General features: G+C 43.2%; 1 protein-coding gene across 7 annotated transcripts in view; it reads left to right on the forward strand.

Moving 5' to 3' along the window:
- ELOVL6 (ELOVL fatty acid elongase 6) overlaps positions 1–13,150 on the forward strand; it is a 145,739-nt gene extending 132,589 nt beyond the window's left edge. For all 7 annotated transcript variants that reach the window (XM_036343167.1, XM_036343176.1, XM_036343185.1 and 4 more), the window contains exons 4-5: positions 673–824; positions 7,848–13,150. In XM_036343167.1, the coding sequence (XP_036199060.1) occupies positions 673–824; positions 7,848–8,272 (577 nt within the window). In that variant the 3' untranslated portion in view covers positions 8,273–13,150. The remainder of the gene's footprint in view (positions 1–672; positions 825–7,847) is intronic.
- Positions 13,151–17,457: the final 4,307 nt, after the last annotated feature.

Raw genomic sequence — 17,457 nt, forward strand, 5'->3', positions numbered from 1 at the left:
AGGCAAACACATGACTGGGCATTGAAGAACAGCGTCTGAGCAGTGTTAGTACATGGTTATGGGGCACTCAGAGGAGGGAGCCTGGAGGGCTTCCTGGAGGAATTGGCAGTAGAGCTAAGACTTGAAGGAGGCTTCTTCTGGTTTCTATGAGAAAGATAGATGGGACAGTGGGAAGACAGAACCAAGGACAGTGGTTTAGAAGCTGCTGCAGGAGGCCAAGGAGGCCTGGGCTGTCCAAATGCACAGGCTGCGTTGGCTGAAAGAAATAAAAAGAGAGATTCCAGGAATAGAGCCAGGGGCCATAGGACAGAACTAGGACAATTCTAAGAGTTCTCAGCCAACCCTATCTCATCCCCAAGATTCTTAAGCTAAACTATGGATGTCACCAGCATTCTTCATGAGCTCCTGCCCTGGATCCATTCCCCTTTTCCGTGACCTCTTTTTGGAATATTTACGAAAACTAAGTGGTTTATGTAAGCTCTTCAGAATAAAGCCCTGAGTTTTTATTACTCTTGCTCACAGAACATTGGAAGACGCTTCTGGGTAAATGCAAGTTGTTATGGTACATGTATGCCTGTTTGACCAACGGCAAACAGCCTTCCAAGTATGGTTAATGTCAGAAGTGAAATTATTTTCCTAAATGTTATTTCTTTTCTCTTTTCACTTATGAAGTATATTCGGTGCTCTTCGAACTGGTGCTTATATGGTGTACATTTTGATGACCAAAGGCCTGAAGCAGTCAGTTTGCGACCAGAGTTTTTACAATGGACCTGTCAGCAAATTCTGGGCTTATGCATTTGTGCTAAGCAAAGCACCTGAACTGGGTGAGTGTCTTCTCTCCTTCCATTTTCTCCTCCTCGATCCCTTTATGCGACCTACCCACAACATTTATTTAAAGACAAACAGTTTAAAGGTTCTGTTTGGTTGGCTACAGGAAAGTTGCAATTAATGACTCACTTTCACTACCTTTTTCTCTCTCCCCTCCCTCCTTTTAAATAATTGTACATTGTGTGTATGAAGAGCAAAATACTTGACATAAAACATGTAGATTTCCAAGTACTACTGTATATACATGTCCGGGGGGGCGGGTATAAAATATACACAGCCCCTTCCCTCTGGCCCATCAGCAGCTTAGCTAATATAAAACATAAGGACAACTTAGCAATGCGATTATTTCCAAGTCCCGTGCCAAAGCATACTTCTATTTCTGGAGTTAGGATTCAGACTAGGAAATTAAGCTTTTCATTTGGGGTAGCCTCATGTCCTCATTAACACATGCTAAGCGTTGGTTTCTGGTGTTGTTTGATTTTAATCACCAAAGAGACAGGCCTTAGAGAAGAGGAATATAGTTCACCTTTTAGAAACTAATTGAGAAAACATAACTGGTTATATTTGTAGATTTCTAAGGTTTTCCCTTCAATTCATTCATGGGCTTCAGTATAAGTGTGTCACAGGTTAGCAGAAGCAGTGAGAAAGTAAGAGGCAGTGGTTTGACATGGGTACAGTTCCCCAGGATAGTATCATGATTGCCCAAGGAAGGGACCCACTGGTGACGAGCTCTGAGTTCATCCACGAGCAGTGCTGGCCACTGTCTCACAAACCGGTACACATCGTAAGGAACACCCAGCCGTCCTTTGGGTTTCCTAATATTTTATTTCGGGAATTAAGACTTGTATGTATTAAATTAAAAATGTTTATGTATGTATAGAGGGGTTCTCTACACAGTCCACGATCACTAGATCATTGTGTGTGTGCCCCCCACACAGAGCCTATGTAGCCTTAGAGTGAAGTGCATTAGTGTACATTCATCCCTTTAATAAATTTACATTAAGCACCTCCCAGAGGTTAGGAATTTAATAGGGGCTAGGAGGGAATGGCTACTTTATCTAAAAAGAACTCTATAATATGAATTTTATGAACTAGGCCCCAGGAGGCTATTTTTTATATTTGAATTGGTGCAAAATCTTAGGTAACAGAAGTGTTTTCAAACCTGAAGCTACAGACAGTGCCCGGAAGTCTGCAGCTATATTAAAGGATTCTTTGTTTTACTTAGAGTCATAGACTGTCTGAGTTCCATCACGTGGACTCAAAGTGGACTTGGTTTGAGAATGTGAGCATGTCTTCTTTACCCGTAGGGTTTTGTGGAGTTTTTCTTTAAAATAATTCATACATTATTAATATTACATCCCACTGACTTAATTTATGCTCTATAACAAATATCCTTATGAATTCCTTTGTCTTTTTTGATAAAGAACTGAATGCAGATATATGAATACAGTAAATGCATGAAATGTGTAACACCACCTCTCCCCATGCTATTTTTTTTATATATATATTTTATTGATTTTTTTTTTACAGAGAGGAAGGGAGAGGGATAGAGAGTTAGAAAAATCGATGAGAGAGAAACATCGATCAGCTGCCTCCTGCACACCCCATGTTGGGAATCTGCCCGCAACCAAGGTACATGCTCTTGACCGGAGTCGAACCTGGGACCCTTAAGTCCGCAGACCGACTCTCCATCCACTGAGCCAAACCGGCTAGGGCCCATGCTATTTTTGAATACATTTACATTTAACACCTTGCTACCCTCAACAAAATTTTTTTTAAAAAATCAGCAATGGTGCCTCAATGCATCTGGCTCTTAAGCCTCAATGTGCAAAGGAGCCAACCTCAGTCTGTTCCTAGAATTGTCTTTACCCTGCAAGGGCAGCTTGCCTGTGTTCTGAGTTCTCTCCTACTGGATTTGAAGGACTGGCAAATAAACAGTCCTTTCTACCTGTTGAATAACTCAGTGAAGAGCCACTCCACGCTCTCCATAGCGGTCCCTTTCCCTCAAAGACATGACTAGACCTATGCTCTCAGCCCTCGTGCTCTCTGGCTTCTGTTCTAAAGTGAAATCAAAGTTTGAGGATGGCGGACAGAGTTCAGATCCTGGACTGTTGGTGCAGCCTCAGAGGTATCCAGGCTCCCATCCTCTGTCTTAGAGTGTTGATGCCGATGATGCTAATTAACCACCTGCCTTAAGTTCAACTAGGCCCAAGATGGCCATACCCTGCTCCCCAGTGCAGACATTCCCACTGAACACGGGGTCTTCCCCTTTGAACCTAGAAAGAGCGGGACTCATCTCTTGTGCCATTGGCTTGATGAGCCCTTTCCTGTTGCATGCTCGCTTACCACGGTAGTTTGTAGGTTGGCTATCAAACAGTCCATCTTCTCACCATTAAAATATGGGATTAAAGTGTTGACAATGGGCTGAAGAAAATAAAATCCTAATCTTGACACCGTTTTTTAATGAGGTTAGTTAGTGACACAGATTCTTCCTGTATTTTCAGATCCATCACACAGGTTTTTATAATCTGAGTACCTTTATAAAATATGATTTATTTTCTTTCAAATATCCTGGAGCTCATTTGATAATGGCCGTCCCCTGGTAAAGTGCTGAAGCCAAGTAGATGCCCAAATCAGGCCAATGCAGGGTCCCGGAGGTAACCAGCCCAGCCCTTGGTTAGTGAACATATTTGTTTTGAAAGTTAAATTTCTTCCCAGTTTTTTGCTTTTGGAAAAACTTGCCACTACTGTTGCAGAAGACCGGAGAAAAACCAAGCCACGCTTAGAGAAAGGGAGTTACATTTTATTATTAAATCCTGTGCAGGCCCAGAGAAATATGTGTCTTTCAAATTCTGGGCCCTCCAACATGGAGGAAACTTCTTTATTTATATATACTTTTACCAGTCCTTTGTCTCCCAAATTTGGAATGAGACTTCCGGACCTTCTGAGAAAGAAGGTCTGCATGCTGGGAAGGGGCCATGAGACCATATCTCAAGGCCTGGCCTGGTGTCAGCACTGACAACTCTGTCTGGAGCATAGTTTATGGCCTCTCTGGAATGGGAGTAGTCTTATTGTCCTTATTATTTAAGCAAGCAAGCATTTACAGAAGCCGTACTATCAGGGTTAAAATCTCAAACAGCAGTTTTTATATAAGATGGATGCCTCACTACCATTTAATTAAGAAAGACTTATGCATTTGGATTATATGAACTTTTCTTATTTTTTAGGTCCCAAGTTCTGTTTTTTCAATACTCTAAGATTCTGGACTTCCTTATGCGCACCAGAAAGAAAAGGTCTTGTGAGGAAATGAAAAGTTCTTCCATGTTCAATACAGAAACTCTATATTCCCCCCAAAACTTGCATGCCTACAGTTTTCACTAATCTTTTTTTAAAATATATTTTTATTGATTTTAGGGAGGAAGGGAGAGAGCTTGCGAGATAGAAACATCAATGATGAGAGAGAATCATCCATTGGCTGCTTTCTACACGCCCCCTACTGGGGATCGAGCCCGCAGTCCTGGCATGTGCCCTGAGCAGGAATCAAACCTCCTGGTTCTTAGGCCCACGCTCAACCACTGAGAACCACCGGCTTAGAGTTTTCACTAAACTTTTGTTTTTTACAGTGGCAAAAAGTGCATACAACTCACCACTTCTAAGTGTACAGGGCTACAGCAGTAAGAACAATTGCATTGCTGTACGTTCATCACCTCTATCCTTTCTTCTCCGACACCTTTTCATCTTCATCATCTACAACTCTCTACCCATTAAACACTATCTCACCGTTGCCCCTTCACTAAACTCTTACTAGTAAGACAGGCGTTCTGCTTCAGAAGAAATCAATGAGCTCATCTCAGTGAATTACAGGGTTACAGTCTCGTAGAGCGAGTGAGGGGAAGAGAGCCACCACCTGCCTTGTGTGCCAAAATCCTGGAGTGCCTGCTGTTAGGATTATACTAAAACCTGCTGAGATTTGGTTTTGCTAAAACTTGGAAACACCTGCTCTGAGTCTAGGTCCTTGCTCCCTTCGGCTTGTCTTTGTTTTTGAAACTCTGACTCAGCAGAGCTCCAGCTAACTCTGAAGAGAAGCACAGCAGTCTGTGACAAACCACACACGGAGCGACTCTGGTGGCCGTGCGCCCCTGGGGACTTCTGAATGCTGAAGGGACAAGGCATGGAAATACCATGCCCTGCCTGTAGGTTGGCTCTTGACTGAAAACAGCTGAACCTGAAGTTAGAGAGACTGTAGTGAAGAGACTGTAGTGAAATGAGTCAAAAATCCCAAATACTTCATACTTAGCCAAAATCCTTACCATGATGCCAACTGGGCCTTTGGCTGAGAAAGATTTAGTTGGTCAACATCACCTACAGAGACCCTATCTTTAATTTGCATTTCTAGGACACTAGCTCTTGGCAAGCCTGTAAGTATCATGGCTTGTGACAAATCAAATGTGATGGTATGTGGTTTCCCAGAGGGGGAAAATGGTGTCTGCCAGAGTGATGTGACTGTTGAATTTTAGCTGCAATATCAAAAGAAGCATGGGCCAGCTCAGGGAGCCTTTCCGGAACCCCTTCCCTCCCCCCTCCCCCCCAGTTACCCCTCGCCAAGGGAAGCTGTCATACTCTGGGTCAGTGGCCTTCTTGGGGACAATAGCCCTGATGTGGATTGGAGTGCTCCTGATGTGCTCCAGGACCATTACTGAAAGATACTCATTGTCATTACTCCATCTATCATCCTACTTATCTGTTCTGAAACAAATTCTCGAATGAATTCCAATTAATTTTATTTTGAAGGTCTCGTGACATGCATGTCCTTTACCTCCATGACCCCATATTAAATGGAAACACCTAGCGTGTCTCAGATCAAGCCTGAGACCTCCCCCCTGCACTCAGACAGGAAGAACACAAAACAATTTTCAATTCTAGAACTATAGGTTCCACTTGCCATACTTGGTAACCCATCCTGATATACGGTCACTGTCTTTTGTCTCCTACTACCTTCCTCACAATGAAATTGGTAAGTTTTAATATAAAAGTGATGATAGAGTTAAAATAAAATCTATAAGACATGCTTATTACTTTATGGAAAATAAATCTTATTACAATGTGTTTGAATATTGTGTGGGACAAAATTTGTTTTTAGCATGCAATGCCTTGGACTTCTACATGCTTGCCACTCAGAACAAAGGTAGGCTGGAATTATTGTGTCTCCATGATCATCTACAGAGGAAAGGGAGGCCCAGAGTAGTAATTGCATAGAAATAGCAGATCTTTGACAGACACAAAATAGCACAATTTAAAACTAAAAAGTAGGCCCAGGTCTCCTAACACTAGTTTTGTCCCTTCAGTATACAAGTGAGAGTTACCACCACCATCAGTCATTGTCAGCCTGTCTGATAGTTATAGGCATAATATATCAGGTATCTCACAGGCGAGAAGAAGACTTCAAAGAAAATTTTATAATAGGTTCAGAAATGCGGGAACTGGCAACTTTTCTGTTTTAGGCAAACATGAAGTAATAATGTTTAACAATTCAGTAGGGAAATAAACTTACATCTTCTGCTGAATGGAATGGGGCACCATTTGTATTATTCCAACCACGGCCACCTTCCCAAGGTCCAGCATTCTTTTGTACCAAACCTTTTAGGTCACCCTTGAAGTGTGAGGGATATGACTTCCCTTTGTGCTTAATTAAATTTCAGAATAAGAGAAGAGACCACCTAGTTCTCCTTGTTATACAAAAAGAAGTCAAGTTTCAGTTCACCAAAAGTCATGAAGGATGTGGGTTTTCGCCATATCTGGGAGCCATAGAAATAGGAAAGAGAAAAGCATTTGCCTGCATGAACCTCTTTCTGTTCCACATTCCAATGTCTCCTCCCTTCTTTTGGTACTTGTTAATGGAATTGGGTGTATTTGTTCTTTTTATGTTTTTACACGTGTTCTACAGTATAGGTTTCAGAATTCCTAGACTTCTCAAAAAAATCATTGCAGGTATATAGCATCTACCTATCTGAGCATAATTCTAGCTTTTGTAGTATAAACTTCATACCTTAGAAACAGTGGTCTTTTTCTTCAAGGGGATAATGTTTGTAACATTTTTGCTAGCTCTGGAGAGCTATTTCAAAGTTAATCCCATAAAAATGTATGTCAATCTGGAATTTTTATCACTTGATTCATTGGTTTAATAAAACATTCCTATTGCTCTCTTCAGCAAATATGGTAGAAGGTGACCTTTATTCTCTTTTTCTGCATTTGCCTTTTACTTAAATTTTGTGTGTGTAAGAGAGAGATAGAAACATCAATGATGAGAGAGAATCATTGATTGGCTGCCTCCTGCATGCCCCATACTGGGGATCGAGCCTGCAACCCAGGCATGTGCCCTTGACCCAGAATCAAACCCCGGTCCCTTTAGTCCATAGGCCAACGCTTTATCCGCTGAGCCAAACCAGCTAGGGCGAATTTTGTTTTTCTAATTGCCACATGTCAAGCTGTCACATTTTACAGGAAGCTCACAATGATGTGTTTTTAAGGGGTCTCTGGCATGCACCAAAGGAAAACAGTTTACTGCTCCAGAGAAGCCACGAACATTGTGCTGGGCACTTAAATCTAATCTGTTTCTCTTGATTGATACCTGATCTGAGACATGCGATATCTCCTAAAACATATGGCAACCTGGTTACTAATGTCCCTTCCAGTTCAAAAATTAGTAACATTTTGGGCAAAACACCTTTCTGAAAGTAGCATTTATTGAGCTCTTACCATGTGCTAAGAGGGTCTGTTGATAAGCCTATATAATCCTCAGACAATTCCAAGCTACTATGATTATTCTCACCAGGAAACTGGAAAATGGTGAGAATAAATAACTTGCCAAGGTCACAGAGGTAGTAAATGTCAGTCCAGGATTCTCACCCAGTCCATCTCACTCTCAAGGGCTAGTTCAAGGTATCTACTTTTCATGCCAAAATATACAGTATCATTATGTCAGGGGCTCATGTCCACTCTTTCCCTCATTTGTCTTCCAGGAGATACAATATTCATCATTCTGAGGAAGCAGAAGCTGATCTTCCTGCACTGGTACCACCACATCACTGTGCTCCTGTACTCCTGGTACTCCTACAAGGACATGGTTGCCGGGGGTGGCTGGTTCATGACGATGAACTACGGCGTGCACGCCGTGATGTACTCGTACTATGCCTTGCGAGCGGCGGGTTTCCGAGTCTCCCGGAAGTTTGCCATGTTCATCACCTTGTCCCAGATCACTCAGATGCTGATGGGCTGTGTCATTAACTACCTGGTCTTCTACTGGATGCAGCACGACCAGTGTTACTCTCACTTTCAGAACATCTTCTGGTCCTCACTCATGTACCTCAGCTACCTTGTGCTCTTCTGCCACTTCTTCTTTGAGGCCTACATCGGCAAGATGAGAAAAATCACAAAGGCGGAATAGTGTGGGGACTGAGGAGGAAGCCATAGCTCAGGGTCATCAAGAAAAATAACAGAAAAAAGAAAATGGCACAAGGAATCACATGGTGCAGCTACAACAAAACACATGAGCAAACACAAAACCCAAGGCAGCTTAGGGATAATTAGGTTGATGTACCCCAGTCAGTTTATGATCCTTCTTGGGTGAGGACTCACTGAGTGCACCTCTATCTCAAAGGACCGCTGCTAGGAGACCCCATTCCCTCTTTACCTGTCAACTTTAGGGCAGAGGAGAGCAAAAGTGCACCAGGGACAGAGAGAAATAGAAGGCAAACAAAGGCTGTTCACACTGTATGGAAAGTATTTACAAAGGGTTGTTTTTCCTCTAAGGATGAAAGAAGTTTACTTGGAAAACTGTGCAAGCACATGCACACACAACCCTTTCTCATCTTTTTGACACTAAACTGGAGCCAATAGAATAAATAAAAGTGGAAGAGACACAGGGTGTATACTAGAACATTCATGCTTTTGCAAAAATTAAAGCCTCTTTAAGCAAGGTCAGTAGCTGTAGCCCCCATGAGAAAATATGTCTTAATCACCTCTCATAAAAACGGATGTAGACAAGTATATTTCAACTGGTGTGTTTCCCTGAACAGCACAGCCTCAGGCTAGTGAGTCTGCCAAGACCAAACCGGGCACGGGATTTTTCCCAGGTTCCTCCTGGGGGGCTGGAAACAGCACAGCTCAGTGCCGAAAGGAGCGGCTCCCTCAGCATTTCTGGCCGCTTAGCAGTAATTCCTACTCTTAGATGAGGTAGGAAGCATTATCCTTGGTTCAGGTGTCCCCGGCTTTTTTAAAGAAGAGTAGATATGGGATAGAAAAGAGCAAAGCCAACCGAAAGATTTGAAAATGGCTTCTGTACTACGAGTAAAAAGGTGCAACCGTTCTTCAGCTGGGAAAGGGAAAGGAACGGGAGAAGTGAGCCGACGACCCGTACAATGCATTTCTCTCCCTATTTGACTTCACCCACACTCATAACTTCCCATACTCATGAAACCGGGTGGCACAGCCCCTATTTTCTATATTTTTGTGAATTTCAAAAAGAAATCTGCAGGGCTCTTCCTGATATTGAGTGAACACTGTGTTTCTGCATCATCTGCATTTGCTCTCTATGCAATGTAGAGGTGTGTAAAGTGCCCTCTGCTGGTCAAGTGGAGATACTTCAACAAACACTTCATGGGAAGTTTGGCTGGAACAGTTGACAACCAAGGGCCCCCTATAGACTTATCCTTCAAATTTTAAATGATACAAAACACACGTCATGTTTTTGGCCAAATCAGAAGACATCCTTCCTGCTTTAAGTCAGCTTCAGAATTTTTTTTTAAAAGGGACTTTTGCTCTGGAACTCAGAAAGTCAATTTATTAAGAGCCATATTCTTAAAAGAAAAAAGCTAGTTAATATATTATTGGCAATATTTTAGACCTCTACAAGCGAAATAAATGTGTAAACATTCCTAGTATTTCAAAGAAGCAATTATGTAAGTTGTTCAATGTGATATAATAGTATACTAATTGGTTAAGTAGATTAATGATTAGACAAACTAGTTAAAAAAAATTAGGGGCTACTACACTGCATAGATTATACACATTTAGCCACACATGAATGCACACAGATGTGGAGTACACTGAACTTCAAAGCCCAAATGAATAGACACACATTTTCTGGCTAGCAGAAAAGAAACTGTTGTTTAACTTTCTTGCTTTGAGAGTGTACAGGAAAAGGGATTTTTCCCCAATTATTTTTATAGCATTTTAGCTTTAATTGTGCTGTCATTCATGAAACAGAGCTGCTCTGCTTCTCTGTCAGAGATGACAAGGGCTTTCTCAGCATCTCGTTTATGTGTGGAATTTAAAAGAATAAAGTTTTATTCCATTCTGTGTGAATGGTGTGAACAATGAACAAAAGAATCCATGCAAAACAAGTCACAGCTGATAGACCGAGGTTGGAGCAGTGTGTATGCAGGGAGGGAAGCTGTTACATCTGTGTTAAATTATAATGAACAGTCTACGGTGTCTTGACCTTGGTTCATGGTGAGAAACAATTGATAGAGGAATGTATTACTACTAGGGCAAAAGCTGACATGAGCTGAAAAGATAGGTCCTGCCGTAACAACTAATAGATCTTTGCGATGCAAATAATGTTGTTTTGAGCTTTGAAAATACATGGTACTGTGCAATAAGCTCTTTTCCTTATAACAGAAAATAACCAGAATAATGAAAGTGAGGCATCGGTCAAATAACAGCTGACTTGAGTTTAATTAAAGGACCAGTTAGAGCTCATCTGGTTGATTTAATGACTTGATCCATTGATTTATCATTGATCCTTTAACGCAGGTTAGAATAAGGAAGTGAGTATAGACTCAGTGACTTCCAACTACTTTCTATTTGATGCAGGTTCACGCTTGTGTTCACTTGTGAGAAGATTTAGAATTTTTGTTTACAGGTTGAATATCTAATAGTTTTTCAGTTAGCTAAGTATTTCTAAAAGCTTTTCTGATGTTTATCATGGGAGGAGAAAAAAGCGCACATTAAAATAAAATTCTGGTATTACAGGTTTAGTACAATGTTTTTAACATCTCAGCTTAACTGCTTAACTATATCAAGTTAGGAATCTGGACCACTAGCCATGGCAAATCTGAAGCCTGCCAGAGAACTGACTGCCACGCAGATTACCCTGCTGCCAGTTAACATTCCAGAAAAACTTGGGCAGGCAGCTGCCTCACTATGCTGCAGTCGACTCTCTTCCTATCGAAGATTTTCACTGCATTCTAATATACAGTATGGTGAAAACATTCCTGCATTGAAAGAAAAAATCATTTCATATATAAGTACATGCAATTTGATACACTAGATCTGAGCATCAACCCAAGCCTATGAGTTTGCAATGAAAAAATTTCTGGTGAGAAATGCTCTATTCGTAGAGCAAGTTTTTATCTGGACCGTCTAGCTTTACTAGTGAGAAAAGCAACTACTATACTATTCCTATCCCTTACCAGGCCAAATTACCAGATGAGTCATATAGAGAGGTTATTATTCCAGGTAATTTACTCCCATCCTTCAATCACACTCCATTACAAAAATTAGGGGAGGGACAATACATAGCCACATATTGTCGAAGGCGGGTGATTGATTACATCTCCGTCACTTCACCTCTGCTAAGGTATCTCTGGACTTCATTTGAGTGGGTGTTTGTAGAATTCAACGGAAGAACGCTGCTAGGAAAGAGACCCACAGAATTAAAAATCAGATGTGGTGCCTTCATGGTGAGATAAAGCCTGCCACATCAGAGTAACAAATCACCTGAAGTCAATTACACTGGAGTAGAATATCCCAGGAGTCTGGCCTCATTCCCAGACTGCTGAATTACCTGGGAGAGACAACTAGGTTGTCTCGGGTTACTATCGCTTCTGGTAGAGCCGCCTCTCCGCAGCGACTCGATGTGTCACACAACTGAGTCAGCTCCCACACAGCCTGGCTTTCTTCCAGTCTGGCTAATGATTCTTGAACACAGTTGTTGGAGTGGCCACACGCTGATTGGAGAGAGAGTTGTTAGGAGAGTGGAGAAGACCGAACAGACTTTGCCTCCCAGAGTACAATGCTTCGAGTTGTATGTGCATGGTCCTTGTCTGTCTCTTTTAGACCCTATCCCCCTGAAAAAGTTTCCACCTTGAAAAGAACAAGTGTTTGAGAATGTCACGATGAAAGCCCAGAAATTCCCCGTAGCCCATTCTCTTTGTTTTCAAGAATAAATATTTTGTTATCAGTTTGGGATGATAGTGGAGCCTGTGTTCCAGCTGTGAGTCATCATCTCCTGTAACTTTTTAAAGTTGTTCTGTCCCTTTTTTATTGATGTACAAGACCTGTTTCTTTGTGCCTCAGACCCATTATCGTCCAGAAGAGATTTTGCTAAAGTGAGAGCTGTTTAAGCATCAATACGCATGTGCCGACAATCAAGAGGAAGTGCTAGGTCCCGCTTTTCCAGTGAGCCCCCAGCCTCTGTGTGTGGTACCCGATACTTAAGCCAAACAAGTGTCGGTGAAGGCATCACATTGTCTGGCATGCCAGCTGTGACGCTCCCGATTATAAACACCCTCCGGCCAATGTCAGAACCCACAGTTCCAGGCCAGTGAGGTACACCTGTGCAGAGCATGGAACACTCACAAGCCCATTGAATCAAGTTACTTTCCTCGTCCTTAGATGCTGAAAACTTAGGACGCACAGAACGGGGAAAAATCATCCCCGGGCTTCCCTTAATCCCAAATTAAACTAAAAAAAATAAAAGTGAAACGAGTTCTAGCACCAAGGAGACAGACAGTGAAAGCACGTGGGCTCAGGGCAGGCAGAAGTCTCGCAACCAGATACACTTCACTGCAGAGCCAAACCCCAAACTACATTGTAGAGAAGCATCTGGTTCATTGAAGAGACCGTCCCGTCAGTCAGGGCCAAGCCATATCTGCAGCCCCTGTGGGTCAGGATTGGGGGTCCTGACTCAAGCTGGTCTTTAAACGCTGTTACAGTCTTTTCCCAGTGCTTGGCGGCACTTGAGACTACTTCTCCCAGTGGGACAGGAACCAGCGCTCTGGCAGCAGCTGGGGGCGCTGCCCAGGCACGCGGGCGTCGGACAGGCCCGCCTGTGGGCAGGTTCAGGCAGGAGGCTGCTTGAAAGCCGCTGGAAGAGGCGGCCTCTTGGGGCCCCTGGGCCTGTGTTCAGAGAGAAGCCCATCCATCTGAGCCTCTTCAGTGTTGCAACTGTTATTTTCAAGTGCTTACTTCATGACATTAAAAGAAATATTTTTTTCTGATATATTAAATTAAAAATAAAACCATAACTTTTGATTTAAAATCCAATCGTGTTGCCAGTTTCTTTTCTCTCTTGTTGTAGGCAATTCAAAGGGGACACGCAGGGCACTGAGGGCCACCAGGTGGGCCATGCCACGTGTGACGCCCACGTCCCTAAAAGTCCTCCGTTCTCGGGCAGAGCCCAGCAATGATGTCATCCTCAGCGCCACTCACAAGCCCTCAGGTGCCTCGCCCTCCCATGGAGTCTCATGGGTGTCACACTTCACAGTTTCTATGCTTCCCAGACCTTTGAGCTCACAGAGCAGCCCTCGTGGACAGGCCATCTAAGCTGGATTCCCATTTTACAGATGAGGACGTTTTGCTCAGTTGATCAAATGTCACAGAAGTGGAAGGAATGAGATTTGAATATCATCTCCTTCACCTCAGTTCCTTGTAGCTATAAACAAGTGTTTAAATGCAGTAGTGTAAATAAATAAAATTCCAGTATTGAGCACCAAACTGGGAAGCACCTTGCTATTTCACTGAACAGTGTGTTTCAGGCCCAAAATGTGTCGGGGAAGATAGTTAGAAGCACAGCAGTTTCCTCCTTATGCGCCTGCCGGCTGTGAGCAAGGGCCGCCCTGCCTTCCACTCCTCAGAAAGGCTGGCCTCGGCGTCTGGTGGTTTTGTATGTTCTAGTCGACACTTTTCGGGTTCAATGGCTTATGGTATTCTTTGCGGCATCTCTACACTGTGAATAACAGCAATACTGTATTTATATTTCAATTTAAATATGTTCTACATTTATATTTTAAACCAAGCACCTGTTATTTGTGGTTCCTTTCCACGGCCAAATTATGATGAACATGCCTCTTTTTCACATTATCTCAGAATAAATTGAGACGGAACTTTCTATTCCTCTGTAATCTATTCAATGTATGTTCTCAACGAGGGCAAATGGGGTGGTGGTGAACCCTATACTGTGCACAAAGTATTTTTAATTTGCGAAAGGAAGTTAGGAAGGAAGGAAGGAAGGAAGGAGGGAGGGAGGGAGGGAGGGAGGGAGGGAGGGAGGGAGGAAGGAAGGAAGGAAGGAAGGAAGGAAGGAAGGAAGGAAGGAAAGAAAGAAAGAAAGAAAGAAAGAAAGAAAGAAAGAAAGAAAGAAAGAAAGAAAGAAAGAAAGAGGAAGGAAGAAAAGAAAGGAAGAAAGAAAGGAAGAAAGGAGAAAGGGAAAGAAGCAAACCGTAGGGGATGTTGGGTTGTGATAGCAGTCTCAGAAACCCAACAAATGACTGCTCCATTATGCAGCTTCTGATAGAAAAACAGCCTCATACAACGCAAGCTTCAGAAATGAATAAAGCAGGCATTAAAATACAGGTACAGGCCTAGCAGGCTTGGCTCAGTGGATAGAGCATCGGCCCACGGACTGAAGGGTTCTGGGTTCGATGCAGGTCAAGGGTATGTATCTCGGTTTCAGGCCTGCCCCAGCCCTAGGTCAGGGAGTGTACAGGAGGCAACCAGTCGCTGTGTCTCTCACGTCAATGTTTCTCCCTCTCTGACTCTCTCCCTCTCTTCCACCCTCTTAAAAATGTGTGTGAGTGTGTGTGTGTGCATTTTATATCACTGTCTAGGGAACAAAATGCTGTACTTATATAACTTCATATATTGTGACCAACACAATATATGATAGCAAGCTTCCTAGGAATAAAAAAATAAAAATGGGAGATTACCAATATTTCAGCAATGTGAATCCCCTTGGCTGTTTTTTTGTTTGTTTGTTTGTTTTTCAAAATGAATGAAAGTAATTAGAGCCACGGTGAGTGTCCCAAGTCAACCGTCAGGACCGTTACAATAACTGAAAGGGCTCCCCACCGGTGGGTCTCGAGCTGGTTAATCTCCAGCCCTGGTAGGTCTGGAGCAGGTTCTCAGTTTATTGCCAAACCCCTCTCCTGAGAGGCAATGGTGATCACGGAGATTTCCACAGATGTCTGCCCTCCCGCCCACAACACTGGACACTCGCATACAGGACTGCATGCGCTCTCTGCCTCTGTCCAGGATGTCCTGCACCATCCTATTCCTAACAAAGAACCCCAGGCAAGATGAGAAGCTCTGGATCAGAAAAAAATAGAACCCTGCTGGTCTAAGAGAGATGGCCATCTAGTTCACTTTTACACTGTAACCTTGTGCACTTTCTTCGTCTGTCATTGTTCTTCACCCATATAACAACTGAAGGACGTAGCCACTGGTATTTCCCCTTATTCATATGTGCAGCATAGAATAAAGATCATACACGCACTGTGAAAACCACGCTGCAGCCTCAGGGTTAAACGCCAGTGGCAGCACCCTCCGGACACACCCCCTGCGACCCCACCACTGGATCTGCAGGCTTTGGTATTTCCAGACCCCCAGGGTGAAAACCCTGAGCTACACTCTGGAGGGTTTTATACACAGCTTCCTTTTCTCTCCAGCACACTAATTCCTTTCATAACGGAGGGAAAAACTGCCCACCCCCCGGTGGTTCTCTATGTTTTATTTATGAAAACTCTAGTGGGTGTTTCTTAAGGCAGCCAGTATCTCTCCACAAAGAGAAGGCAATCAGTGCTTGCTATTCCTGCATCCTCCTATAAAATGCCAGGGCGCTTTCGCAAATGAGGACTTTGTCTTCAAATTAGAAGCAGTTCTAATTTCAACTTAGCTTTAGAATAATCGAATCAATAGAACATAAAGAAACCCACTGAGCTTCCATTCGGCCATCACGCCAACTTGTTTGTAACCCGAATTTTCCTCCGACCCAACCGCCTGCAGAGGCAAATCCTGGCTGGGGTGCAGCTCCCAGTGATACAGGACGTCTGACTGGCGGCCAAATCTTTTGCATCTAAATCTGGAAATTGCCAAGGGGAGTCTTGCAGCCTCCATCAGGCATTTCTGCTATGCGGCCACCCCCACCCCATCTCCTTTCTCCCCCCCTCTCCCATCCCACCAGGTCTTGCCTCTCTTCATTGGGCCTGCAATCTCTCTGACCCCAGGTCAGCAGTTCTCCGCAGGCTCCTGCCCCGCCCCCGTCAGACAGCAGAGCACCCCCTTCTTTGGGGTGGGGCAGGATACTGCTTTCCCCTGGGTTAGATGTTGTGTGAGAAAGCTGGCCCCTTTCGCTTCTCAAGAGAAAGATATCCATGCAGGAGGCCGGGGAATGTGTTACAGAACTCAAGCAGTTCACCACTTGGAGACATGCCTGTCCTAAGGTTGTTTTATTTACTTGCAGCAAAGTAGACAGGGGATTGATTCACAACCAAGGCTCTGTCTACCTGAAGGGAGGCCTAGCCGTTGCCTATGCACGCTATTCATCAGTTACAGGTGGATTTCTTCTTTGGAGTTGAGTTCCTGTCAAGCTCATCCTGTTTACAGTTGCATCTGCAAAATACTGTACATTTTAACATGTAACAAGAGAAGCATTTAGTAAGAACTGCCCAGACCTTGAGGCCCTTGTGCCATCCACCAGACAGATTGCCCTGCATCAGAAGGTCTCTTCCCTCCCTGGCGTGGGGCAAAGCTTGCCCCTGGGTGGAGCTCCATGGACCTAGTTTCTTTCAATGAAGGCAAATAGTTCTTTCTGACGTTTTTGTTGTAGTTTGCTTTTTGTTTTGTTGCTTTTGGCATTCATGCATGATTGGCCAAGAAGACCCTTATGAGGAAGAAAAAAGCCTTTCACCTGAACATCCAGTATTTGGGCCCAGATATTATTGTAACCTGTCCTAACGTATCACTTGTCACCACAGCTCCACTTCTCACTTGAATATTAATAAAAAGAATTCTTAAGGATATAGAAGTGAATTCCTGCTCCTTATGCTTAAATATCAGTTTTTGGCATAATGCAATTCGAAATTGGCCAGACTATTAATACAACACAAACATTTGAATTTAAAATAGGATGGCCTTTCTGTATCATGGTTTGATGGGCAAGTCTGCCAGGAACTGTGTGTCTTGTGAGGCTTTCTACTAAAAGAAGCTGGACTCCAGAAGCATAGACAACTCCACAATCATTGTTATTATATTTAAAATTCCCTAAAACTCTGGAGTTTACAGATAAAATTCTAAGCTAGTTAAATACGCATTTGTCATTCAAAAGCAGTAAGTGAGCCTGCCAGAGTGGCTTAGTTGTTGGAGCGTCATCCTGTGCACCGAAAGGTTTTGGGTTCCATTCCAGGTCAGGGCACGTACCCAGGGTTCAGTCCCCATTTGGGGTGTGCATGGAAGGCAACCAATTGATGTTTCTCTCTCACACTGATGTTTCTCTGTCTTTCTCTCTCTCCCTTCCTCTCTCTAAGCATGTCCTTGGGTGAGGAATAAAACGAAAATAAAACAAAAGCAGAG

Source organism: Myotis myotis, unplaced genomic scaffold (assembly GCF_014108235.1).
Source record: "Myotis myotis isolate mMyoMyo1 unplaced genomic scaffold, mMyoMyo1.p scaffold_m19_p_1, whole genome shotgun sequence".
NCBI lineage: Eukaryota > Metazoa > Chordata > Mammalia > Chiroptera > Vespertilionidae > Myotis > Myotis myotis.